This window comes from Diadema antillarum, unplaced genomic scaffold (assembly GCF_040938485.1).
Source record: "Diadema antillarum isolate AM-2024a unplaced genomic scaffold, OU_Dant_1.0 seq00000193_RagTag, whole genome shotgun sequence".
Lineage (NCBI taxonomy): Eukaryota > Metazoa > Echinodermata > Echinoidea > Diadematoida > Diadematidae > Diadema > Diadema antillarum.
The window spans coordinates 120,153-148,019 of record NW_027271256.1 but is presented as its reverse complement, the minus strand read 5'-3'; the positions used below and the strand labels follow the sequence as shown (position 1 = coordinate 148,019).

The 27,867-nt window shown below is 36.5% G+C and overlaps 1 protein-coding gene across 1 annotated transcript; it reads right to left on the bottom strand.

Annotated features, from left to right (window-relative positions):
* Positions 1–27,695, bottom strand: LOC139728703 (uncharacterized). Its single transcript, XM_071639646.1, has 9 exons — positions 27,674–27,695; positions 27,199–27,276; positions 25,109–25,183; positions 23,732–23,794; positions 21,026–21,139; positions 16,365–16,460; positions 15,668–15,748; positions 9,431–9,502; positions 1–303 (listed from the first exon to the last, which is right to left on the bottom strand). Exons 1-9 carry the CDS (start codon positions 27,693–27,695, stop codon positions 155–157), a joined length of 750 nt encoding a protein of 249 aa, XP_071495747.1. The 3' UTR covers positions 1–154.
* Positions 27,696–27,867: the final 172 nt, after the last annotated feature.

Below are 27,867 nucleotides of genomic sequence, written 5' to 3'. Positions count from 1 at the left end.
TAGACTCATTAAATATATATTGTATACATTGTTGAGTAGCTTGTTTAACCCCTTCTGTGCCAGGGACTTAGCAGGGATATGCTGCTTCTGGTGACGATGTGGGTTAAAAGCAGCATTCTTCGTCACGGAGAGAGAAAAAAAAAAGATAGTGATACTAACCCTCCATTTCTTCCTCATCTGCCTCGGCTTCCTCTTTCTCTATTGGCTCGTCCGGCACCAGGACGCTGCCGCGGGTCAGTCCCGGGAGCTTCCACTTCTCGTGGAGACCGTGGACCACTGCGGTCAATAGGGAATCACCGGTCACTTTTCCAAGGGAATACACAAAGGCAATTCCAGCATTACAGGCCAAACCAACTTCTTTCCCTCACACTGTGGTCACTTTAGTTTGTTCTGTTTTTGTTTTTTTTATTTGTGTTTATCTAATGAGCTTATTCAGGCCAGCACACGAAACTCAGTCAAATTCATTCAATTTTTTTTTTAATTCAATTCAGTTCACATTATTGATAATAATAAAACAAATGAACAAGCAAACAATAGAAAAACAAGACCAAACCCTCCAAACACAACAAAACACAAACAAAGTCTGATAATCAATACATTTTCCTATACCAGATTGGGATATCTATGAATTCTTTCGTTGCACCTGGCAACAGAAACTATGACTGACACGAAATGAAGTGTTTTGTAAATGTTATACAGTGTAAAAATAACTAACCAGGGTCAAAGTTTATTGCTTTAAACTACTAAATTAATAAGAAACTTAAAAATGAACACATAAATAATCATTTAAGATATGCTGCAGAAAAAAATAATAACTTTTTTTTTCCTTTTTAAAGCAGTAGAGCTTTTCATTTCAGAGTTTTATCATAATTTTTCTACTTTTTTGTTTTTAGTTTTCATGAAAGTGACTGAGCGTGCTGACAAGATGGATTTGGATTAATAGCTCCAGTGGCAACCTGTGATGCTTGAACGGCCTGTGAAGTACTAGAATGTGAGATGCAATAGCGCCCCCGCTTGGCATGTGAAGTATATTAACCCATCAAGTCCCAGAGACTTAATTCATTGGTTTGCTGCTGTAGACTTCCATCGATATCATTTACACTATTTATCAGAAGTTTCCATAAGGCAGAGACAAAAATTATCTCAAATTTCAGCCCTTTGTAGCTCAAACATAATTGTTTTGGTAGCAAAATTTTCAATATAACTTCTTAATTGCTTCACAATTACTTCTAATAACTTCTAGTAATTTCTGACACTAATAATTCCAAATAATAATTAACTTCCAACTTCATACAGCGAGTCCTAAATTGGCAATACAAACTTCATTTCCTTTTTTTGTGGTCCGAGTCTCTTCAAATATAATGAATACAAAAAATCCAATAGAATTTCTTTGAAACACATGATATGCAGTGAAATTCAGTGTTGCCAATTTACTAACACTATCCATTCCTGGAGCCAAATGTCCTCCAAGACTTCACGGCCTGCTTCTCTACAGAAGTAGTTAATTTAATAATTTCCATCTTATCTCTGTCTAACAACCTTTATAAGACACTGGTATTCAATAAAATGTTAGTTTTGAGTTGCCAATTTGAGGTGCTAATAAAATTTTGAGTTGCCAATTTGATGATTACCAGACAATAGTTTATGCAGCAAATATATCCCAAGGACTTGATGGGTTACTACTACAGCATGGACATCCACAACCTGTTATGATTTGCAAGGGTATGCGTATAAGGAATGGTGGTCCAAGAATGATTTGCCAATTTGCGGATGTCATGAGACTTTCAATGATTTCACACTTGTTTTTTCTATCTTTTTTAAAATTCTGCTCCATTTTATTCATTCATTTTATATTTTTTGCTCAATTGCAGGAGAGGCGCACTATTTCGGGACTGCTTGATAGTGCCCCAGAGCAAAAAACACGGTGATTAAACATTTTCGGCACATGGAATTTGTGAATGTTTTGCATGGCATGACGTGAAGTAATGCAACACACAAAGGTATGTATGGTTAAATTTTGATGTCTGTCTCTAGGAGACGAGTCATGACCACAGCCACAGTAAGGTCAAAGGTCAATGATCTGGAATATCTTTCAGTGAAAGCCTTTCAAGAGCAGTGCAAGAAAAGGCAATTTCCTTTCAAAACATGAATTGTTTTGGGTCAGTTATCTGCAGTCCATATTATAGATTTTTTGAAAAGATTTTCAGGACATCCAATAATAAAAAAGATATGCCACCGGCACCCTTCAGGCGGAGGCATAAAAATGCTACCTCAGATCAATGGCCTCAGAAAGACAAAAATTCCCATTCTAGTACTTCCAAGTATTTCCATGGAAAACAGTGACCTTTTACTACTGCGGGGAGACACTTTACACAACCAATCTCTCATGGAACATGATGCCTTTTGTAACGTCTTTTAGAAGCAAGTCCAGGACTTCCCACCGTACACATCAGCAACCTTCTAGCTCCAAAGCGCAACTTCTACATGTTTTATTTTGTTTTCTTTTCTTTTATGGGAGGGGGGAGGTGTAAAGGTCGGGATGGGAAGGACCTACAGGTCGAAGTATTGGCAATCAAGCAAAGAGGGTCTTTATTTGGCAGCAGGCAGAAATATTGGCATTCGCAAAAGAAACCAAGCCAAGCTTTGCCATGCAATAATCCCTCACTCTCTTACAATTATGATTTCATTATCTTCTAACCCCCTTTTGTTTATTTCTTCTTCTTTTTTTCTTCTCAACTTCACTCAGTTATTCAGCACACTCGGGGCGTACGTCAGACAGAATCTTGTTATAAACGGCAGCGACCAAAAGAAAACAAAATTGAACAGGCCTTGAGAGAGAGTCAACTATAAAGGAGGTTTAAAACAACAACAGTGCAAGGCCGCTAACATTCGAACACCACAATCGGGTGAAATTCCAAAGAGCAATCGAGAAGACACGAGTGCGTAATATGCATCTCAGTGGGCGAAAGTAATTCCCAGATCAAGGCGATCATTATATTCCTGTATTGGGACATGCACAGATCTCTACTTTCAAACATAATCCGATGCAGCAAAGTTTGTTCTGTAGCAGCAAGATAAAACAAAATTGAAAGAAATAAATTGGGATTTTAAAGGACCATGCATTCAGCACATGCAGCAGCAGATCATTTCTGCAAATGTATTTTTTTTTCCTAAAGCCTGATAACGAACCATTTCATTCACCTGCTCCCTCATTTCAAGTTACTAAGGCAGCAACTCACTCAGCATTCACCAGTTGGTGCTAGGTGGGGCAAGCCTGGAGGCAAGCTTTGTGTCTGATTAGGCAACCTCTTGTGAACAAAGCATGCACAGAATTTGAATACATTTTGGAGACAGTTTATTGGCTCCTACCATAGATAAGACTAAACTACAAACAAAGCATTAAACTAGAAATTGCCGACTTTTGCTTTTTCCTGCAAAACAATCCTGAAAAAAAAATAATAAAAATGATTAAAGGAAAAGTGCAAGCATTTGCCTCTCCCCTACTATTCTTGTTTGTGTTTGGTTTTTTGTTTTTGTTTTTGTTTTTCATCTGGGACTGTCAGGATGAAAGTGATATCCTTTTTTTGAATATCAGGTTTAAAGGTGCACAAACCCAGACTCTATAGAGGGCGCTGTTAAATAACCTGATAATTGCCACACTCTTCCTTTATAAAGATCAGTGATGTAAAGCTAGAATAATTGTCATTTAACGTAAATCATGTATTTAAATGCATGTTTCACAAGCTAGCTGGCATGCTTCTGGAAGCAAACTTGTCTTTGAAGGATCTGCATGTAGTAGGCATACTCATTCAGGAACGATGGATACAGTAGCTGAATCAAGAGCATCCTGAAATAATCATCATCTTGACCATTTTCGAGGTACTCACCGTACGAATCAGCTTTATTTGGACATTTGTGATGTCATAAATAAGTTAGCATGGGTTTAGGTAAGAGCGCCCTCTTGAGTTCTGGGTTTATGTAGCTTTTAAGAGCGCCCTCATAAGTCCTGGGTTCATATACCTTTAATATGATTCTCACATTGTTTGATATGATAACTAAACTTATACTACTGCAAGTGAGTTTAAGACATTGCCTTCATTGAAGCCAAAGAATTTCTTTAAAAATGTTGAAAGCTCCTACAATGGCAGCAGCAAATGTCATGCTTTGCTTTGCGAAGCAGTCTGGGAGTGTTTTGTTGCATTTTTGTTTTCATGCAATAGCTTCTTCGTTGAGAAAAGATTTTGTCGCACCCAATCTCAAAGCAACATCAATGACCTCAGAATTTGTGTAAGAAAAAAACAAACAATCATAACTGGACAAAAAAACAAAACAATCATCACTTTAAAGTTTTGTCACACAAACAATACATCAACTCAATTTACACAGATGAGCATTGCTGAAGACTCTTCTAAGTAACGTTAAACATTTTGTATGCTGCCAGTTCGACACACGACGAATCAGGAGCGTCTTTTTCAACTTGGCGAACATGATTTTTTTTCCCCTTTCATCGTTCTTTTTTTTTCATACTTTTTTTGCGTGTGTGTATCTTCCATGCAGCTGAGGAAAAACTATCATTAAAGAATTCAGGTGCTATTGTAACACGATGAAAGTGAAAATTTGCACAATCCTGCCAAGTTTTTACATACATGTATGATGCTCCATTAATGTGCTGTGTGCCGATTGAAATGCCCTTGCTTTACGTACAGTGAGAGCGCGACATATTGTTGAAATGTAGGTGGGAAAAGAATTCCTTAGGTCATATGGCCAACTGAAGAACAGTGGCATTATTTCGTTTTCCAGAAACAAAGCTTACATTTCCTATGACCACTCTTCAGCAGCTTAAAATAGGGTGTGTGGGGCTTTTTTGTTTTGTTTTGTTTTGTTTTTGTTTTGTCTATATTGTTCAGGTAGATGTTAACCCCTGCTTTTTTGTTCTTTTTTTTTCCGCAGAACACACTAATCACAACGGTAAAAATTCCGCACCAACACTATTCATTATTGAGCGCCCGTAAAGCATTGATTTGGAATTGTATCATGTAGGTTCTACAGTACATTCACAGACTATCAACAAATTGACGATATAATGTGTTTACACCTTAATTTTCTTTTTGGAAATAAGCATATTGGAAAGTAAAGACACAAATACTAGCGCTATAAGTCTGATTAAGAGATGTATTTAGTTGCTGTCCCCAAAAACTTCTCTCCGGTCCCAACAACTTTCACATTAGTGGGTTTTTTTTTTCTGAAGCATTTACAGTAGTATACGAAACTACCATTAAAATAACCTTTCTACTGCTACAGTAACTACTTCTGCTTCACCTGCCACTACCACGGTATTACTAGTGCTACAACTATTGCTGCTACCACTACAATACTACTACTACAATTACTACCAATACAACTACAGTTGAACCTCTCGTATCCGGACAAGTCGGGACCGGGGCTCATCCGGATAAGGGATTTGGCCGGATACGGGAGACTCAATGCTTTATACATGTACATACATACACATGTACTGATGAAGCCCATTGTAGTACCACATGTAGTAATGTGTATACTGCAATCTTTTCATTGTTACATTTGGGGATGTTTGGGGATGTTAAAATGTCTGAAGGTAAGCAATTTGGAAGGAAATTTGATGTAATGTATGTTAATCATGTTGGAAGTAATATTAAAGTCATGTGTGTTTGTGTAGGAGATCTCAAGGAGTTGGGAATCCCCTTTCCTCACATAATTATTTAAAAAAAAAATCACGACGAGATTGCGTCCGTATAATAGAGAGATCCGGATAAAGGGAGGCCGGATAAGAGAGGTTCAACTGTATATGTAACACTGCTATCATTACCATTACTACTACTTCTACTACTACTACTACTGGATTTGTATACAGCATAGACGCTGTCCAGGATAATTTTCTATGTGCTTCACATCTTCATAACACTTAATAATACAACGTATACTGTTGGTAACTTTTAATAACTGAATGGCTTGTGTGCAGTTAAGAAAAACTTTACTACATCAATACTTAAAAAATAAAAGGAATTTGCTATGACTACTAAATTTCTACTACATATACCACTATAAACTCTTTTACCACATCATTCCTATTATGATCATTAAAAACCAAATGTCATTTGTAATATCATCTAACATATCATTCACCAAGCACTCAACTACCACTGAATTACCATGGAGACCTAGAAATAAAGATTCTGTAACCTACAAATCTAAGTCTAACTCCACTATTTTTTCTCATTTCTTTTATTATTTTTCAACTTTCTTCAACCCTTTTTTTCTCTCTTCTCTCTCCTTTTCCTTTCTTTTTTGTTTTACTCTGTGCACTCACTTTCATCTCATTTTTATCCATTTTTACTTATTACTTTTGATATAGTTTTTGAGATCATGAGATATGCTTTAAAGGGAAGGATACAAATTCTAGTCAATCCCTCTCTAGTCTAACCTCAGACATGTGGCTGGTGTCTATCTGGTCATGTATGAATCAGAATATCAAAGTAAAAACTGTAATGCAATACACATTCACATCAGACATCATCTCAAAATTTTTCAAATCGTTATTCTGTCTAGGGGGCCAGTTTCATGGAGATGTTTGCAATTACCTCCTGCTATAATAAATGCAATTACTGTAAAAGTGGATATCTTCGCACGACTAATTTTTTGCGCTCAGCCGGGTAAGAAGAGTTTCGCATGTTTTTAATTGTGCGGAATCAAGACATTAACAACTGGAACATATGGCAAGCAATAATATTTGCGTACTTTTATTTTTGCGCTAGTTTCTGGTTGCGCGAAATGCGCGAAAATTTCAACAACGCAAAAATTTCCACTTTCACAGTAGTACGGCAACAGCTGGGAAATCACTGGTCAGTTGTTCATATCTGAAATCGTTTCCACATCATCATCTATCAGTTAATCTTAACATGTCTCTCCATGAAATGCGCCCCGCCCGACACAACAATCTCCAACATGTGAGAACGCATTAGCGGCCTTCTACCGTCTACTATTAAAGTGATGCATTGATGGGTGACGCATATTGCTTCAGTCTGGAAAGAGGCTATAAATGGCAAGCGCACACCAGGCTAGACACTCTAATTAGTCGCAACATACATAAAATGTGTGAGTGTGTGTGTGTGTGTGTGTGTGTGTGTGTGTAGGCTATAAGCAAGCAGATGGGCTACACTCCTGCTGATGACGCAGGCACTGCGTGTTTGATGAAGACTCGTACAAATGATAATATCATGAATATATTTATACTACATGGTCTACATAAATACTGGTTGGTGATTGGTCATATTACAATCATGTGACTAATGCAGCGAAATGTAAATTGCTGAATTCCACGCACTGACGTCACAGCAAGTAAGGTAAATCCGGAATTTGACTCGGTGCGGATGGGGTTAGAATGAAATATGTGTGCAATATACTTTATGTTGCACATGTATACATGTACATTGTCAAGTCAATATAACAAAATATTGCCTTGTCGATGCTTATGTTTCCTTAGCATTGCACGCATCAGGGAAATATAATCTTTTTCAGAAAATATGATTCCAGGGAATGACAAGTGTCATATTACACCTCTACAAAGACAATATTTGTATAATCAATACAGTTTGTGTTGAAAGCATGGACACTATGGGAAGAAGTTACGGGTGACCGTTAAGGAGTCGTATCATGCGATGCATTCAGTAATGTGACGAAAAAAATGCAATGGGGGTGGGATTAACTAGCAACTAATGGTAAACACAACATCAACAAGGCACCTCAATCATTCCACATTCTATCAAAGTTCTGGAGAAACCAATGACAGGATTACTGAACTCTTTCTGTTTGTTTTTGGCATTGTGAATGTAATCTTCATAATCACTCAAATCAAATTATTATCATAAGTATTATTAGAAAAAGTAGTAAAATTAGTTTTACTAACACCAACATCATCCTCATTCATATCGTCATCACTTTCTGTTAACACTTAAGCACTGCCATTATTGATTACTGTTGAGTCTATTGCCATTATTAGATATTTTGCCATCATTACATATAGATTTCTTTGAGACACCAATCATTCACATTTCTCGGCAAAGATGCACCAAATGGGCCAATCAAGTACTATTTGATTTTCACTACTGGCCCTTATTTGTTTTATGAAAAATTCAGACAGTTCTTACACCTCATCAAACTGAAATATTCAGTGACCATATCCTTTCCTATCGCTCTAGTTTACCCAATTTAACCCGTTGAGAGCAAGCTGATTTTGCTACTTAAACGTTTCCCATAGCCACCTGCCATAGTATATTAGGGACCACTCTTCAAAGGGGTTAATATGGGGGAGGAAGTAATAAGTAGTGGGTGTATCATTTTCAGTATGCAGGCTTCTATTACACAACCACGATGCGCACGCACAAAATGTATGATTTCAAACACATGGTGTACACTAAAACTACGTTACAAAAGAACAAACGAAGAAATTGGCAAAATGGAAACAAAAGTTTGAGTGTTTCTGCTTTCTACTTTGGGTGCAGTACACGTGTATATGACATGTGAAGCTGCGGTGTGAGCATTAATAACCAGCAAATGAATAATAGCCATAATAATAATAATAAGGATAATAATAACAATGATGATAATAATGATACTAAAAACAATAAAACTACTAACATTCATCGACATCATACTCTATAGTGATTATAAAAGTAATATTTCTAAATAGTTGAACTGCTGAATAGTACATGTACAATATTATCACTATGAGTCTACGTAATCATTGTTTTCATTGTTGTTGCATTTATTATCATTGAATTAGATTCCTCATCATCATGACACCCAACGCTGACACTAACATCCTCATCCCCATGACGATTGACATTAGTTGAAGATGAGAAAATGTGCTTTACATTTACAGTACGAAACCTACAGAGACCAGTGTCTCCCATTTTTAACAATTTACAAAGACTTCACCTATTCATTTTTTTTTTACATTTTCCCCTCATCCTACTAAACTTCTCACATCTATCATTCAATTTGAGTCTATGTCTAAATGTTTCTACTTATCAAAATCTCAATAGCCATCTACATCCTAGTCCTAATCCCAATTCTTGTCTTAGTCTGTCCTCAGCTTAATCTCTTTTATCAATCTCATCTCATTGCTTTCTCACTTTGTGTATCAAAAGCTTGATCCTAATCCTTACCATAGTCTACACTTCCAGCTTACCATGTAGTATTAGTATTAATCCTAATCCTAATCCCAATCCTTGTCTTAATCTGTCCTCAGCTTTATCTCTGTTATAATTCTCATCTCATTACTTTTTCACTTGAGTGTGTTCAAAAGCTTAATCCAAACCCTTAACTTAGTCTACCCCTCCATCATATCATGTAGTATTAATCCTTAATCCTAATCCTAATCCCCATCTCTCACCTGATGGATCTGCAGGGCTCCTGGGTCCTGGGGTGGAGGTCTTGGGCTCTTTGTTGACCGCTGCATAAATACCTGTGAGAAGGAGAGAGTTCAGACAGAAGAAAAAAAAAGATGCATGCTGTGAATTCCACACAATGACCCATTCTCCAGAGGAGCTGTGCATCCCTCCCCCCTTGATTGGGTGGGGAGCACCTACCGGTATATTTTGCCCCCCCCCCCCCCCCCCCCTTCTGACTACTATAAACTGTGCATCATTGTTGAATAAGCCAGTTCGGAGATAGCTCATGTGCACATGGGTACAAATGGCCTTTCACTTTTCTCAGTTGGTTAGCCACTTCACTCAATTCAAAGCGACATAATGCAGCAGCTTGCCCAACATAGCAATTTATGGAATTTGTATTCTAACAAAGAATGAACCTGTGTAGATGAAGTGACCAGAATGGTTGTCAATCAACACTTTGGGAAGCATCCATTTCATTGTGCTGTTTTGAATACATTAACAAACTTTTTTCTGTTAACATTGCCAAATACCAGGCTTGCTGTCAGGTGGATGTACTGGCAGGCACCATTTATATGGATTACATGAATAATAATAACATTACAAATGCTTATCTCAGTGAAATTAAAAACCAACCTGTCTCTCGGTACAAACGACCTTTTTCTGCTCATGCTCACACTGGAACCCCGAACAGGCTTATTAGCAAAAATCTTAACCAAACAGGGGACCTCCACTGATCTACATTCAGTAGATCTTCTATTGGGTAAACTTCTTTTTGAGGTGATGCCCACTCGACAACCGAATCTGCATGGATCAAAATTCTGCAGAATTTGAGCCTCTAAGTTATTTGGTAGGACCTCACGTATGTCAGCTAAATGCCTACATTTTTAGAAAGGAGAATTTTTGACAGTCTTTAAATGGTTCCTCAACATCCCTTGCAACACTGACAAGTATACAGTGTACATCGAATAAGCAAGAAGAAAATGAATATTTTATGTAAAAAAAAAATAAAAACAAAGAATACATTGACACTGGATACGCAGGAAACCAGCTAATATTTTGTACCTAAAAATTGGATATCAATGCTCATGAGAGAGTCAGAGGTTACCAGAAAATATTTTGGTATGACGTAAACACCATATACAGATATAACATTATTGTCTTCCACAAATGCAATACATGGCAGCAGACTAGTGAACATATTGCTGAATACTTACCATACTTACCCAAAACCTGCAAGAAGGGAAAATGTACTGTATGATGGCCAAACAAATGAGCATAGTTGAAAGTTGTGTTAGTCAAAAAAAAAAAAAAAATGTTAGCAGAGATGAAATGTTGGATGTGGAACTACATCAGCCTGGGATAGGTACAATGATAACGAAATACATCTGTGATATACATGTATGCCAGTGCTGCATGAAACACTCGTCTGATAACTCAATGTGAGAAAGACATCTCAATTCACTGTTGGACATCTTGGTGGCCGCATTGTTTTTACTTTTAAAAGGAAGCCACTGTTTCACAGCGTCCTGGCTTCGTAATCTCATGATAGTACAGCCTATCATGACGCACCATTCACAAATTATGAATTCAACATGTGAAGTTAAGCAATCGCAGCTGACGTTCTTATCGAAGAACGAAAGTGGGCGCGCAGATATTGGGTTTTTGGTTTCTTTTAATGTGAAAAGATCGAACAAAGTAGGTTCAAGTCAGTTGCAGTTATTTGCTTGACATACGTAGTAACAAATACTTGGCAGTGAACACATAACGTCATCAATGGTGACAAACTTGTAGACAGGCTAGAAAACCCAACCACCGAACGCTGGGAATATTGAGGATGGACAAATAACAAATAATGACAACTGATTCAGATCTACAGTTTCAAAGACTTCCCCCCCCCTCACAATTTTCCATTAGAAGCTACCATAGATGATGAACCTTACACAGGGCTTCCACTTTCTGCAGAACCAGTTACTGCATAAGCCATATATCAAGCTAGAAGTGTAAGTTTTCATGATTCAGATGAATTCAGACCTACAGCTTCAAAGACACCCCCCCCCCAACAATTTCACATCAGAAGCTACCATACATGAATCATCTAATACATGGCTCCGTTAACACAGGGCTCCTAACTTTTACAGGACCAGTTACTGTATATATGCCATATATTTAGCAAGTGTAATTTTTTTTTTGTGAATTGGCACTTTCTACTATTTTTGGAGCGCCATGGTTAAATTCACGATCGTGGAGTACAGTATTCCTGAAAGGAGAAATATATGTGTGCACATGCCATTCATATCGGGATCAGAGTCAATATTTACGTGTGTTTTTAAATTGGCGAATAGCACCTGACTTAATACTATTTCAAATTTGCAAAAAAAAAAAACCTCAAGAAATTTATAAAAACCTTGCAAAATATACAGCGTATAGAGTGTACAAATTGAGCCTAATTCGGGCTGCCTACCTACATGCATACAACAATATCATTTAGATTCAATGTGTAGGTCTCTAACAGAAGAAAAAAATAACAAAACCATATTAACAAACAATATCCTTTATAAACAGAGCTGGATAATAAGAGACATCGGTTGCTAATGTAAGTACTTCTTTACATACTTCTCTAGTAGACATTTTTCAAGCTCTCCACCACTAACATTTTAAAATTCTGCAGCTTCTTTCTGAAAATTCTACTGATATATGAATGTATATAGAAATATCCAAAACAGCAGAGCACCACCAATAAATTAAAATATACATAAATAAAAACCAAGCAGAATACAAGCCAACTGTGGGATACAGCAAACACCACTTTCATTGAAAGCTTTTTTTCCCCACACACCCAATTTTTCATAACATTTAAGCACCCGAGACCTCTTGCACTAAAAGATGCAATTAAACATAACTGAGATAATCAAACATAAGTCAGGTATCACCCAATCACGATTGAGTATTTTAAGACTTATGTTTGATTTTTGGAGTTATGTTTGATCTCAAATTTTATGTAACAGAGCCCTGGGTGGTGTTTCACAAAGCTGTTCTTAAAGTTACGAACGATTTGAGAACGACTGGTGATCAGTTCTGATGTGCTATACTTATCAGAATTGCAATAATTCAGCACAAGAACTGATCACCAGTCGTTCTTAAGTTTGTTTGTAACTTTAAGAACAGCCTTACAAAACACCCCCCCCCCCCAGGATGTCATAACTTCCCACTATTCTCAAAGCAAGTCAAACAAAACCCAGTAAAACACAAAATGTCAGCCCACATATAATGTATGCAATGCCCATATCTTCCTTTGAGTAATATAAAACAAATCAGAAAAAGGAAAGCAATAGAATGCAAGCTTTTATATATCTATACCTAGTAAGCTTAACTTCCAATGAAATACACAGCAGCAAATAACTCTACCATTAGTTCCTACAAAATGAAAAAAACAGAAAAGGAAGAATAGCAGCCCCCCAACAAAAAAGAAAAGAAAAAGGTAAGAGCAGTCACTCCAAACATACATTATTGTAGCAGCAATTTGTATATTATTTGTACATGTAAGAAATAGACAGACTGAACCCTTATGAAGTCAAAGAAAATTCAGGTAATAAGAAATTACATTCTATGTGATGCTGCAATGTTTTTGCGTTAACAATGCCATTTGTATTTAAATAGTGCCTATTCTTGCTTAGAAAGATCCAGGACCTGCATTTCATAACTTTATAATCGGATATCACAATCTTGTAGTTTTGAGACTCTCCTTTTGTTTTTTTATTTTAGTCTCTCTGTTTCAAAAGGTACACTGTACTGTACTTGTGGTTTAATTTTTCAAGGGTATTTGCCAACTTAATGCAGACATTATCAAAGACATATTATCTTGCCTTGTTTAATGTATTCATTGAAATTTCTTCTGTTTTATTTAATAAGAAGTCAGAAGAAACTAATCTCCCAAATGTCTTGTCCAACTTTAGCATGGATTACTTATGTTACTGGAAATATTTATGCAGCTATCATATGGCCAAAAAAAGAAAGAAAAAAAAAGAGAAACACATAAGAAAGCTACAAAAGTATGTAATAAATATCAAAATGGTTAAAGAAAACTAATTTCAAAAGAATTCAGCATAATATCTGGCTTATTCATATCATTATTTGCATATCAATAAAAGGGCATAAAGACATCCTCAACAAATGAAAAAAGAAATAAACATAAATTCACACACACACACACACACACACACACACACAATGAAATCATTCTAATCATCACAAACAAAGAAAGGAAAAGGTACTACGGAAAAGAAAAACAAATAGGCTGTAGTTGTACTTAGATATCTGCAAATTTGCCCTCTTTGCAAACCAAAGACAAAACAAAAACTGTCACCCCCCTCCAACCAAAAAAATATGCAAGGTTTTTGTTTGTTTGTTTGTATGTTTGTTTGCTTGTTTGTTCATTTTTCCTCCACCATGCCACATCATAAACAAACTTTAAGCCAAAGATATTTCTAAACTCAGGCAAACCCAAACTATATCTCTCCTTAACAAGAAAAGTGAGGAAAAATATTACATTATATAATTATCATTCTAAATTCTTTGATGGAAGCTTCCTACATACACCAGCTTTGATATCAATTATTGAGTCTGTTCACCAGGTAAGAGTCAGGCTGCAAGATAAAATCTTTGCTATTTTGCTATAAAGTTTTGCTAGAGTTAGCGACTTTACAAGTGTTAGAAACCGCAAGCAGCTGCGATTTTGACATCGAAATCAACACAAACCATCATTGTTTATGTCAAGTTGTCTGGTAGCACCTTTGGGCGGGCGACTCTTATCAACTACGGCATAAAGGTCCTCTGTGTTAGGAACTGAGGGGGAAAAGAATGAGTTGGTGAGTATGGTTAGAGTGCGAGCTCTGCGAGATGCCACAGTTTATTACGATCATTCCATGGATGATTCCGCTACAGGATTGTGATAAGAGTTCGAGCTGCATGACGAGATGGAGAAATCTGTCTAATGTTTGAATATACGGGGATCTTAGCAGAAATCTATACCGGGTAATTCCTCTATGAAGATACACTGTAAAACCAGAGATATTCGCAGCATGAAATTTTCATGAATTAGAGCCGTCGACCTTTTTTTCGCAGGATGAAATTTTCATGAATGCCACTGGCATGCAAAGCATATAGTGTAGACAATAACTTTCACATGCATTTTAATTTTGCTAATCTTGGTTCTCGTGAAATATGTGAACTTACAATGCACATAAAAATTTCTGGTCTTACAGTAACCACTGTGGTCAAAAAGAGACCATGGACTCATTGGAAGAGATGCTATTCATAACCAAAAATATTCATTAAAAAAAAAAAAACAACTTGGTGTCTATTTTGTTGAACTACAAACTTTGAAGGGAAGCACACATGAGTAAAGGTGCGTATTGGTGCAATGGTAACCAGACGATGATTGCAACTAACATCAGATTGAGCAAAATCTACAGATATAATTTCACAAATGGGATGTATTCCATAGAGCAAGTGACATCTAAAAGTGGGCAAGTTTGATTGAAATGGAACAACTACATTTCAGCGAATATCAAAAAAAGAATTAAAGGAGACCTCAACATGATTTTCAGATTTTTACATTTGAACTATAAATTAGTTATACCGAGGACAGAGTTTCAGAATTCATGATAATTGGGATGAAGAATAAGAATATTTTCAAAATTTAGAACAAATTGCAATGAAAAAGGATGATGACATGGCAGAGTCACCATAAGAATGCATGAGTTGGGGCTCAAGGGAGCAGAACAAAAGAAGAAGGCATGCATAGATTATACACAGGTGAACTCGCAAGCTAGCAGTATTGTAATGGAATTACACTGCTACATTTCTGAAATATGTGAACCTCCTCTGTCATCATCCTTGTTCAGTGTAATTTGTTTTAGGCTTTTAAAAGTATTGTTTCTCTGCTCAAGAATCACAATAAATTCCACAAATGTATACATGGAGTGGTCGATTTACGTACTACATGATGTGAAAGTATGAAAATCGTCTGGAATGTCCCTTTAGCACTTGATGTTTCTGGTTTGTCGTAATGGCTATTTGACAGTATTGAAAAATGTCTGGGAGAAAGGGCACTGAGGTAGAATTTCTCTTTGGTACAACTTCGCTTTACATATTTGTAGTTATCAGTTATGAATGGATTGAATGAAAAGCATTTTTTATTTCATAGGATAATTTTTTGTCTTGAAATGAAAACGAACCCGGTTCGGAAACGAGTCTCTGCCCAGTGGCGGGAGCGGACGCCCTCGCCGAACGTTTGTCAACAACAGCGTACAATTCCTCTGCGAAACAAAGTTTCCAAACACTGGTGTTTACATTTAAGTCAAATGACAGGTGAGTACTTTCAAAATTGGTGTTACATCTTAGCCAAATCATAGTACTTTCTCTACGTCTTTGTGTGTAACGTAAAAAAAAAAAGCAGACTAAAAATGTACTTGCAAGTAATAGATATGGCACATTAAAAGACTTCATTATTTCCACTTATATTTCAGATTTTGTAATATTTTGGTATCAAAATATGTAGTATGAAACAGGACAATGCCATACAGACACTCATGATACACAGTGTAGTGAATTGGTACTTAAGCAACATTGTGAGTACTCCTAGCATGATATGCTGGAAAGCACTGTATTTGAGCATATCTTTCTTATCCGGCAAAATTGATTATCCGGAGGCCCGCCCCTCCAGACATGGTCGGATAATCGAGGTCCTACTCTAGAGAGATAGATCATCTCTATTCACAAATGCTTTTTTTTTTTAAATGAAGAAAAATACACATGTATGATTCTCTTCTAGGCTGACTGCATTATGAATGGATCTTTGGTGTTCTGCTAGGGTTACTTGAGCTACACTTGTTAGAATAGTGGAAGCGACTAGAATTTAAACAGATCACGAACCCTCATAGCTCATGCCCTGCTGGCTGGTAGCGTCTCTGGACGCGTCCCTCGACTTGCTGCTCTTATCAACTACGGCATAGACGTCCTCTGCGCGAGCTGGGAGAAAAAGCGATGAATACGAGTCAAAAACTGCGAGGCCACGTGCTAGAGATTGATTGGGAGTTGTTCACGTGATATTTTTTTTACAAAGTGGAAGATGGTAAGAGACATTATAGCAATAAAGAGCAAGGAGAGCTAAGCTTCTATAGTTAGTGAAGAAGGGAAGAAAGCCTCAAGCCATACACTGATTTCCTGACACAGATAACAAACTCGCATTAGCAATGGGAAGGATGAATATTGTGCGATGATCATTTGAACCCACCTGTCTAATTTCTACTACCTCATGCAAATGAAGAAGCACATTAATTGATGCTTATCAGAAATGATGATGGCATTAGATAGAACGAAAAGAATGAAAAGATGAACAAAGACAATTTTTTGACTGCAGGAGCTTCGTCAGGGATATTGGCCACACAATTCCTTTAAATAATGTAAAATTACAACAAAAAAATCACTAATGCAGAGGTTGACAAACTCCATAGCAACCCTGTAATGGGACTGAAATTCATCTTTAGCACAATTTTGATTCCATTTTGAACAGTAAACAACGGGTGCTCGGTATAACAGAAGGCCAATAAAAATCAACAACATCTTGGGACAAACCCGGTTCGGGCATGATTCCTTGTCCAGCGGTAGAAGCGCGCCGTCTGGTCGATTGCTTATCGACAACCGCATACAATTCTTCTGCAAATTTCATTTGGGGGGAAAAAAAGTAAACATCATGTTTCAGCTGGCCAGAAATGGTACCTCTAAAACATGTTGCCAATTTAAGAATCAATTACCCATTAAGGACTTTGGAGGCTTTTGAAATTCTAAAATGTGTTGCCAACTTACGGATCAACTTCCAATTTAGGATTTGGGAGGCTTTTCAAATTAATCTACCAAAACAAATAATCATTCATATGAATGACAAAGTGCAGAAATGAAAGAATTTTTGACATAAGATTACATGTATGGTATAGTGAAACAGTAAAGAGTATGGCACAATTAAGATATAAACATAGAGCGCCAAACCACCAAGAAGTGATTTTTGGACTTGACGAGTTTTGATCTGGCAAAAAAAAAAAAAAATTGTTGACTTTTAAAGTTCTTTTTTTTTGGGGGGGGGGGGGTTGGCATAATGGGACCACAAAGGATGTTGAAGAAATCTGTAGGATATTCACAATCTAATAATGATCAATTTAGTTGTCTCACGGGTATGAAACTTATGAGAATCATTTATGGGCTCAAGAAAATGACTGAACGAGGATGGACGAACCCTGCTCGTAAACCAATCCCGGTCCATCGTCGGTAGGTTCGGACTCAGGTTCCGTCTCCCTTTCAAGGACAGCATAAAATACCTCTGTGGTGTAATAAATATTTCATCAAAATATTCCTCCAAGCTCCATCAAGACATTAAAGGACAAGTTCACCTTCATAAACATAAGGATTGAGAGAATGTAGCAATATTAGTAGAACACATCATTGAAAGTTTGAGGAAAATCGGACAATCCGTTCAAAAGTTATGAATTTTTGAAGTTTTTGTGCAGTACTCGCTGGATGAGAAGACTACTGCAGTGTATGAATAACTTAGATGTCCCATGCGTACAACAATATAAGGAAAATATAAAGAGAATTTCACAAAATTCCATCTGTTGAAAAAAGTATACATTCCCCTGACTCGTTACCGACAAATGTTATGGGTAATATTATTCCCCCTGCCTTTAGAAAGAGGCAAGTCAAGTGCTCTTTTATTATGCGAAAAAAGTGAAAATATGTTGAATTTTCTTTTACATTTTCTTTATACTGTTGTACACATATGACTCACAAGCTGTAGTAGTCTCCTCATCCAGCGGTTCCAACACAAAACTTTAAAAAATTCATAACTTTTGCATCGATTGTCCAATTTTCCTCAAACTTTCACTGATGTGTTCTACTAATATTGTTGCATTTTCTCAATCCTTATGTTTATGAAGGTGAACTTGTCCTTTAAAACAGGAGGGCCATTCAAACGGCCAGTGAAAAATCGCACCATTAGGAACTTGATTTAAAATCCTAACTAAAGATCTCGAAAGTCGCATAGAAATATTGTACCAAATAACACCCCTTAGCTGTAGGGTGCCATTTTTCTTCTAACTTTGTGTGAGGTTTGCATGCCTTTTTGTGACGAGAACACTTAGCGCAGAAGAAATTTATGCAATTAACCACTACACACCAGCCTAGTGCTACAATGTAACCATAGTTGGATGAAGCAGTGTTAAGCCCAAGCTAGAAGTGTGCAATATTTTGAACCTTTTAATTTTTCATTGCAGTGTGAATGCGGAGTTCTTCAAACACACATGTAGCAATTTTTAATGTTGCAGTACATTAACAATGAGAGTGGGCCTACGGTGCACTGTGCTCAACTTACAACCAGATTACAGAGGCAATATCTGTTTGATACAAATTGTACGTGTATATCTTGGGGTGTGGGAGAAAGTGCTTGATTACTTGCGCATTGAATGAGAATTGAATGGGATTTGAATGGGAATTCAATGGAATTTGAATGGGATTTGAATGGGAATTGAATAGGAATTGAATGGGAATTGAATGAGATTTGAATGGGAATTGAATTGAAATTGAATGGGAATTGAATGGGAATTGAATGGGATACGAATGGGAATTGAATAGGAATTGAATGGGATTCGAATGGGAATTGAATGGGAATTGAATGGGAATTGAATGGGAATTGAATAGGAATTGAATAGGAATTGAATGGGATTCAAATGGGAATTGAATAGGAATTGAATGGTACTTGAATGGGAATTGAATGGGAATTGAATGGGAATTGAATGGGAATTAAATTGGAATTGAATTAGAATCGAATGTCGCTCACAGTGCAGACTGGAAAAAAGCTACTCTGCAACACTGGTATGCAACCTGACGTATCAATTTTATAAAATTGTATACTTGACATGAGCATGCAGTTACTGCCGCTAATTTGCTTACATTCACTGCATGGCTTCAGACAGTTATGGTAATGTGGCTTGATGACAGTATCAAGCTTGAGATCTGTGATGCTTAACCCTAAAAAGGCCGGGGGGGTTTGAATCAACCCCCCCCTCGACATTTTTTGCGACTACTCCGCCGCGCGAAATTTTTTGACCGCGCCGTTCGCTGACTTTTTACTTTCAAGTCTCGCGCATCTTTTGACACCATTTTCGCAAAAATCGCGCATACCGTTACGACGCTGCATGACATTTTATACATGCCTGTCAGACCGAAAATAGCTCAAAAACATGATTTTGTGTATAAAGTCTATGCAAATGGATTTTTCTCTTCTTATTCATAAAGATATGATTATTTTCACTTTCACAGGCGGAAACTAATTGATTTTAGCATAATTATGCTTGAAATAGGTTCTGTCATAAATTTTGTGGAAAAAAAATGATAAAACAAAAGGTCGAAAAAACGAGGAAATACATAAGAAATTCATAAAACAATAAAATACATCAGAAATTGATTTCGATACCAATTTTTTTTTTCAAGTACATTGTTAGGAATGCTACAAAGAATGTTTTCACCAAAAATTAGGATTCTAGGAGCTTTGATTTCTGATTTAGAGCAAAATGTATGATTTTGTGCATATATTAGCATGATTAATTATTATGACAAAAATTTCCATTTCTTTTTGTATAGCTTGGTAGAATACGCCACAGGTAATGCACGTGCCAAATTTCATGGCGATTGCGCGATCAATGGCCGAGATCTCAGGGGGGGGGGGGGTTTGAATCAACCCCTCCCCGGCCACAGAACACCCAAAAAAGCCCGGCCTGGTTAGGGTTAATGGATATGATGTGCCTCCAAAAATGGTGGCTACTAGCAACATTGCTGGATTAGCATCACCGATAGTGAGCTCTTCAGATATGAGATGCTAAGATTTACAACGTACCTATTCCAAGGTTGGAAAACAGCTGTCTCATGCATGTGTAGAACAAAATTTTTGCCAAGTAGCCGTGTCATAAATGCCGTAGATCCAAAGCTTGCTAAGCACTCTGTATCTAAAGCTAAAAGTATGCAGCTACAATAGTAGTTTTTGTGCCTATAGTATATGATCATGAATTGCATGGTTGTTTTCCCCCTGTGGAAGAGAATTTACTTGTAGCAAGAGATGACAAGAAACTTCACCAACTCTCAGGGATACAAAACTAGGCTGAGTGACTACTGTAAAAGTGGAAATTTTCCCAGTGTTGAAATGATTCAGTTTTTTCCATTTAAAAGCATTTGGTGCTTTACTTTTTTCAAGCAAAACATTACTGATAGAAGAATAAACATCAGATGAAATTTCATGAGATGGGGAAAGGGATACAGAAACTGAAAGAATAGAAAACCTTTTACCTGCAAGAATGCATTTTTTTTTTTTTGGTATGGTCATCTTTGATACATGTACATACAAATGACTCTCCAAATCACTATAAATGTTGGAGACAAATGGTTGGGATGGCTTGAAAAGACTTGGCACATGGCAAGGAGCGAAGAGTGATTTCTAATTCACTTTCTTTTTCTTTTCTTTTTGTGGAAAACAAGAAAAAATTGTACAGTACCGGGGGTACTCTCCGCATCTGCCTCGCCATACATGATGCGACCCCCGACGTTGGGGGCGGGCGTTTTCCCGCCACGAGTTTTGTCAACGGTAGCATAGGTCTCGGAGTAAGCCCCTTATGTGATGGAAAGGAATATAATTCAGAGATGCAAGATCACTTTTTGTCTACACAGCAAAATATATGCATGAAGGTCTACAGTATACTTAATTATACAAATGATGCACTGGTTTGAGTGGGTCGGTAGAAATGATTGTGTATGTGTGTGTACACAATTCCTACTGACCCACAAAAAAGTTGGTCATCTGTTTTATAAAATTGGACAGAAATTTTTATTTTTTAATTTATTTCAATATTTTTTTACCAGGGTAGCCCTTTCAGTTGGTTAACTGTTCTACCAAGGGGCCCTGCTCACATTATGTACAGATAAAAATGTCATGATCATCAAAGTAAAGTACAAACAATTCACCCCCCAAAAAAGATATGGCTAAACTATGTGCAGACTGCAGCTTAGCGGGTGCATGGAAAAATCATGCCTCAGGTAATTATCACACACACAGAGTTAAGAATTCCCTAACACTTTATATAAAAGTAAATGACCACCACAAAAGCCTGTGTTTAAAACTTTATCAAGGTAATGTGGTAAAAGGGCACATATTCAATTATGCTACTTTAAGCTGTTTGTTCTCTCATAAAGGGTTATGAGTCATCTTTCACATAAAAAGGATGATCTCTACCTGAATAACAACAAAAAAAAACTCTAACAAAAGCCAAGAACATTATACATGAAAGGAAATGAAACAGCACAACACATGCAAATGAAAAATCAAATGAAATCCAACAAAAATGGCTCTACACCGCTGCCAAACCACGCAAATGTGATATATCATTGTTTTTCTATATAATATCTTATGCTCAAAGGTGCAAAAACAGAAAATCTGCACTTGATTAATGAAATATGAAGAAATATGAGTTGATCTAGTGACTTGCAGTTATATCTGAAATTAATATTGTTGTGTATTATAAAACATACTGGGTTTTAGTGGCATGCTTTACACTAGCTGCGATTCTATATACATGTGAGCCATAAGTTTTACATTGTCATCATTTTCAATAAATTGGCTAGTTCACTGATAGTTCCCAAAACCAACATCTTCGGTAAAATGTTGCCTCTTGCAACAGAAATGCACTGAAATGAATTGCGCATACGGGAAAATTAGCAAGTTTCCTCTTGAAACGTGAGCATCCGTGTCCATCATTCAATCAAGAACGTACACCATGTAGTTAACAATCGTGAATTTAACCACACAAGAAAGTGCTTTGAAAATTCATCAGTTCCAAAAGACATTCAAATTAAGAGTAAGTCTGGATTGATAATGACAGGGTGCTCTTTTGAATTAACTTTGCCTGGAAGCAAGGCTAATAATATACAATGTCAAGTTTATTAATTCCATCATATAATGTATATATGGAAAATAATTGTAACATGGCCTTGTTATAAACTGGAAATTTTCTAGAATTACTCTAGACTGGTAGTGAGCTTGGGTGACCACGGAATATTGCTCATAAACTTTGCATTCATTCAAATTCATGACTTGTGAGAAAGAAAACAACAAAACAAAGTAGGTATGAGCTTGTGATTTTACCTGAATTGAATGTGATGTGTGAAATGAGTTTCTACAAAGACTAGAATCATCAAGGTTAAAAAAAAATAAAAAGTAAAAAAAATTAATGTATACAGGTTGTACTTATCACAGACCTACCAATCATAACAAGTTACTAAGACTACCTATCTATGTAACAATTGTGTTTTTTCTCTCGTAAAATTCCTTCCAAAGTCTTTCAAATTTGCAAAATGAAATAATTTACAAAAATCTCTTTATCTCTCTCTCTCTATCTGATAGATCTTCCTTCAAATTTCAGCAAGAAAAAAAAGATGAGCTCCTAATGAGGCACTGCCCGATAAGCAGAATCAGAAAGAGATCTACATAAAAGGGAAAAGTGTGAGAGATAAGTGGAGAGAGAAAGAGACAGATAGAGAGATAGACAGAGAGAGATAGATTGAGAGATATATAGACAAAGAGAGATAGATTGAGAGATATATAGACAGAGAGAGATAGATTGAGAGATATATAGACAGAGAGAGATAGATTGAGAGATATATAGACAGAGAGAGATAGATTGAGAGATATATAGACAGAGACAGATAGATAGAGAGATATATGTATAGGAGGACAAATAGACATATATAGAGAGAGAAAGATAGAGATAGAGAGAGAGAGAGAGAGAGATAAATAGACAACAGAGATATAGACAGAAAGAAGATATAGGGGCAGAGAGAAAAGTGAAGCAGTGAATTTGTAGAAGAGGATTGCTAATTACCACCACAGTAATGCTTTAATTGTCACTACCAGTAATAAAAAAAAGATAAAAATTGAAAGAAGACATGAAAAACAAAAGATCCATCCCAAATGAAACAAAGTGAAACTTGAGAGCCCTGTAGATCCAGCACTCGATATGAACGCCCTGTGAAGAAATAGTGGCTTTAGTCTGCATGGAAGAAGCATGCGTGTGCTGGTGGGATGAAGAAATAAATGAACACAACAACGACGAAAAACAGACAGATGAGTGAAGAGCAAAAGAAACAAACACAAAAACAAAAGAAGTGAAAAATCAAACAAACAAACAAACAAGAAACAAAGGACAGACCATCTGGGGTTCTGGGTTCTGGCTGCGGGCGCTCCGTTGGCTTTTCTGGGATGGCGTACAAGTCTGTTAAGAGAAAACGATCATCAACTTGACAAGACTCTATAACGATTACCACACCACACGCTCAGAAAGACCCAGTACATACAACCATGTACATTGTAACTTAAACAAGCAAACACACAAGAGGGGAAAAATTGGTAGAGAAAAAAACAAGCACAAAACTAATATCTCCAACAGCTAAACACAGTTTGTGGGATCAACTCTTAAAACTGTCATCTTATCCAGGGAGTCAATTGTACATTATACACTGCAAAACTTGAGGGAAAAAATATGTGAGCAGTTGTGGAGTTCGGGCATGTTAGAGCAAGAAGGCCGTTAGAGAGGTAAAAATAAAATGATAACAAACAATTCAAGGACACAAGAAATCTACTAATTGTAGCTATCAACATCAGCTTTCTGCCCAAGAAATAATAATATTTCAGTGATGAAAACATGTGAGGAAAGATCATTATCTCCTTCTACATGGCTAATTACCGATATACTGAACATGGGATAGTACAAAAGTGAATTTGAGGATTAAATGTAGCTTCAGTCCTTGTACACTTTGTATGCTCATCAATATAAATACATGATAATAATAATGAAAAATAGTTTAATACTGATAAGGGCCTATTGATACAGATACAATAACATGATCGACAGCTGGATTTTTCTTTTTAATTCACAAACCAAGAAGACAGTTTCTTTCTTCTCTTGCTTTCTCAACATCACTTACTTTCTTCAAAAAACAAAAAGAAAAACTAAATTTTTTTTGGCCACGATCAAGAACAATGACAAATACTTGTTTTGTTTGTAGTGACTGCTACACGCCATGCGTGTCAATTCCCTACAAGCAGCAAGTATCTGTGTAATGTGACTATTGTGTAAAGCACGGTGACTATGTGAGAATTAAAACTTGTATCAATGTGAAGGGTGTGATCACACTGGAAAAGAAAAAATATCAAATCATTAGAAAAAAAAAAGCCTATCGATGTGTTTTTGTGAAGGAAGTAAAAATTTCTTGAATAATGAAAAACAATAAAAGTGAGTACATTATTACTTTTCTATAAAAGCCACCTCATTCTGGTGCATGGATTTATCACACGACACAAAAATTTCTAAGAAAAAAATTATCAAAAAGTTGTGAAAATAAAACAGAAAATATAGAGCCAGTATATCTCTGCAAGGAGGGGGGGGGGGGAACAGTTTGACAGAAATTTGTTAGAAATCATTATTTTACTCCTGTCAGGATTGACCACAGTGAGGTAAAAGTTTGGAATAAAGCATAAAATTTGAAAAATAACAAAATATTGAAGTAAAGTGCAAGTGCAAACCGACCCTCGCTGCCGGGTGCCGTCTGGTGTGCCGGGGATGACTGGGAAGGCTTTGGCTTGTTGACAACACCATACAAACCTGGACAAAATTGGACGGTTAGTTCAGGGTTATTAGAAGGTGCACCTTAATGGCGATTGTGAGTGAAGCGAGACGACTAAAAAATAAGTCAAATAAAATGTGTGTGCAAAGACACGCACTCACACACACATACCCAAATACATGCACACGCATACACAGACATGCAAACCTACAGTTAACGGACCAAACATACAGGCACACACATACACACAAACACACAAACAAACATTCAAGCGCAGCAACAAAGCAATGCCGATCACAAAAAAAAAATCAAAATTTTTATTTCTTTCTCTTAAGAACTTACTATAAACAAGAAAATTGTTAGACTTTGGATTGCATAACAAAAATACATTCCTAAATATTAAGGGCATTCTACAAACAATTAGGCACACATACGCACACACCCACAGTCGGGTAAATTATTGGGAAAAAAATCATTTTCTTCTTTAAACAAAAAAAAAGCAACTCATAGCCATCACTGGCCGTGCCATAAAATTCTCACATTATTACATAAAGAAAATACCTATTATTCCAATTCCATCTTAGGTTCGTGGAATGCAGTCTCACACACACACATGCAGATAAGCCACACACAGCAAAAAGCCAATTAAAACAAAAAATGACATTTGCAATTAATTTCATCAAATTACTATTGACAGTCAAATTTCCAATGCTACAAAAAAAAAAAGAGAGAGAAAAAAAAACACACACACATTTAGAGAACAGCAGAATACATTAATCACTCTTTAAAAAAAAATGAAAAAAAATCTTAAAATAATGGTATTGATGCATGTGAATTGTATAACTAATTTCTACTTTAAAGAACAAATGAAAATACAATAGCTCTCTTCCCCTCCCCCCCCCCAAAAAAAAATATATATATATAAATATATATATTTGGAAACAATCACTTGACATGATATAGCGAGAGCTTGTTATTTCATGCATGGAGAGTTTGAATCAGAAGGAATTGGAGTGTTAGTACAGCAAGGGAAATTTTGTGTTAATCATTCCAGTTCAGTTACCCCTTTCTGTGCCGTGGACTTTGGACAGTGTGTATAATGCTATGGGATTTACTGTGCCAATCAGTATGCAAAGCACACAAAAGGTTAAAGCAAGCTGCAGGTGTTACAAGTGGAATGAATAGATTTTGCAAAAACTTGAGAGATGAAAGCTCTACTGCCACTCAAAGGGGTTATTGGTGACCTACGACCTTTTACCGTGGGAACGTCGCCAAATCAAGTAAAGGGCAAAGTAAGGTACAATTGTACTTAGGCTGACAAAGACAATTTTGAAGCTTGGTGCACAGATCAAAGTTTGGAATAAATCAACTTTTTTTAGTATTTCCTACCCAAATTCTAAACTTCATTGTACAATGACACTTTTAAATCTCACTGTTGCGATATGATGGTAGTTTGCTCTGGATAAAATTTGAGCAAATTTACTGGTGACGTTAAAGCTTACAACCTGCAAAATAGACAAATATTTGAATAAGAGAAGCGAGAGAGAATAAGTGTGTAAGCTTTGAGGGTCCTGTACAGGGTCTATGAGGAGTCGCGTTGGAAATGATATAAGTTTTTCTTAAGATTTTTTTTTTTTAGATTTTCATATATACCATTTATTTATTCCTCTGACTATAGGAATGATACAAAAAAAAACCAACAAACCGGTTTTGATTGGAAGATATTCAGAATGCCTTAAACCCAAGATCATGGAACAGTTTAGGAAGTAAATTACACTTGCATCAGTATATAATTTATATCTGATACATGTCTTCTTTTTTTTCGTTGCCCCGTGTTGTATAAAAACACATGCTAGCAACATCAACCCATTAAAACATACATCATTCAGTTAAAGCACTGTTCACACAATCTTCTCGCCAAATCAGAGCACTTCAAAAGTGTTAATATTTTTATTTTGTGTGTGTGTGTGTGCATTATCAATTTTCTTTTTTTTTTCTCTCATTCCTTGAACTTCAGAAAAGCAAAATGCAATTTCACATGACACAAACACACCCTGATCTATCGGTACGGGTCGTGGGGGCTTGGCGGGGACAGGTGGCTTAGGTTTTCGCTCTCCATCGCTGTTACGACCTGTGCGGAAGAAAGAAGCAACAGGCCGTGATACCTCATATCACCGTGACCAGAAAAAGGGAAAGAATTGAAAACATAACATTTGTCTTAAAAAAAGAGAAGAAACGAAACGCTTAGATGCAAACTCAGACTCAAACACTGAAACACTGAAACACTGAAACACTGAAACACTGAAACACTGAAACACTGAAACACTGAAACACTGAAACACTCAAACACTCAAACACTCAAACACACAAACACTCAAACACTCAAACACTCAAACACTCAAACACTCAAACACTCAAACACTCAAACACTCAAACACTCAAACACTCAAACACTCAAACACTCAAACACAAGTCAAGCTTTTATGCACCATGATTCTAGAGAATGAGAAATAAAAATTCAAATGTACCAGAAGCTGCAGTCACCGCCATGAGCATGTACAAAATGGAGCAGATTTCAGAGCGTGAAATATCCAAACCCTGAAAAAAAGGGAATATCGTTCAAGGATGGATACCGCTGAACAGAATACTCCGTATTGAGTATCTTTTTTTAACTAGCGAAGCCATACTCAACCATCCTCGTTTTGGAATTGCTATTCGTTAC

Excerpts from the sequence above, each read along its gene's own strand:
- LOC139728703 (XM_071639646.1), bottom strand. The coding sequence starts at position 27,695 with ATGGCGGTGACTGCAGCTTCTG. Across the intron at positions 9,503-15,667 it reads GAGACTCGTTTCCGAACCGG|GTATTTATGCAGCGGTCAAC; the intron begins GTTCGTTTTCAT and ends TCCTTCTCACAG. Across the intron at positions 304-9,430 it reads GAGCCCTGCAGATCCATCAG|TGACCGGTGATTCCCTATTG; the intron begins GTGAGAGATGGG and ends CCCTTGGAAAAG.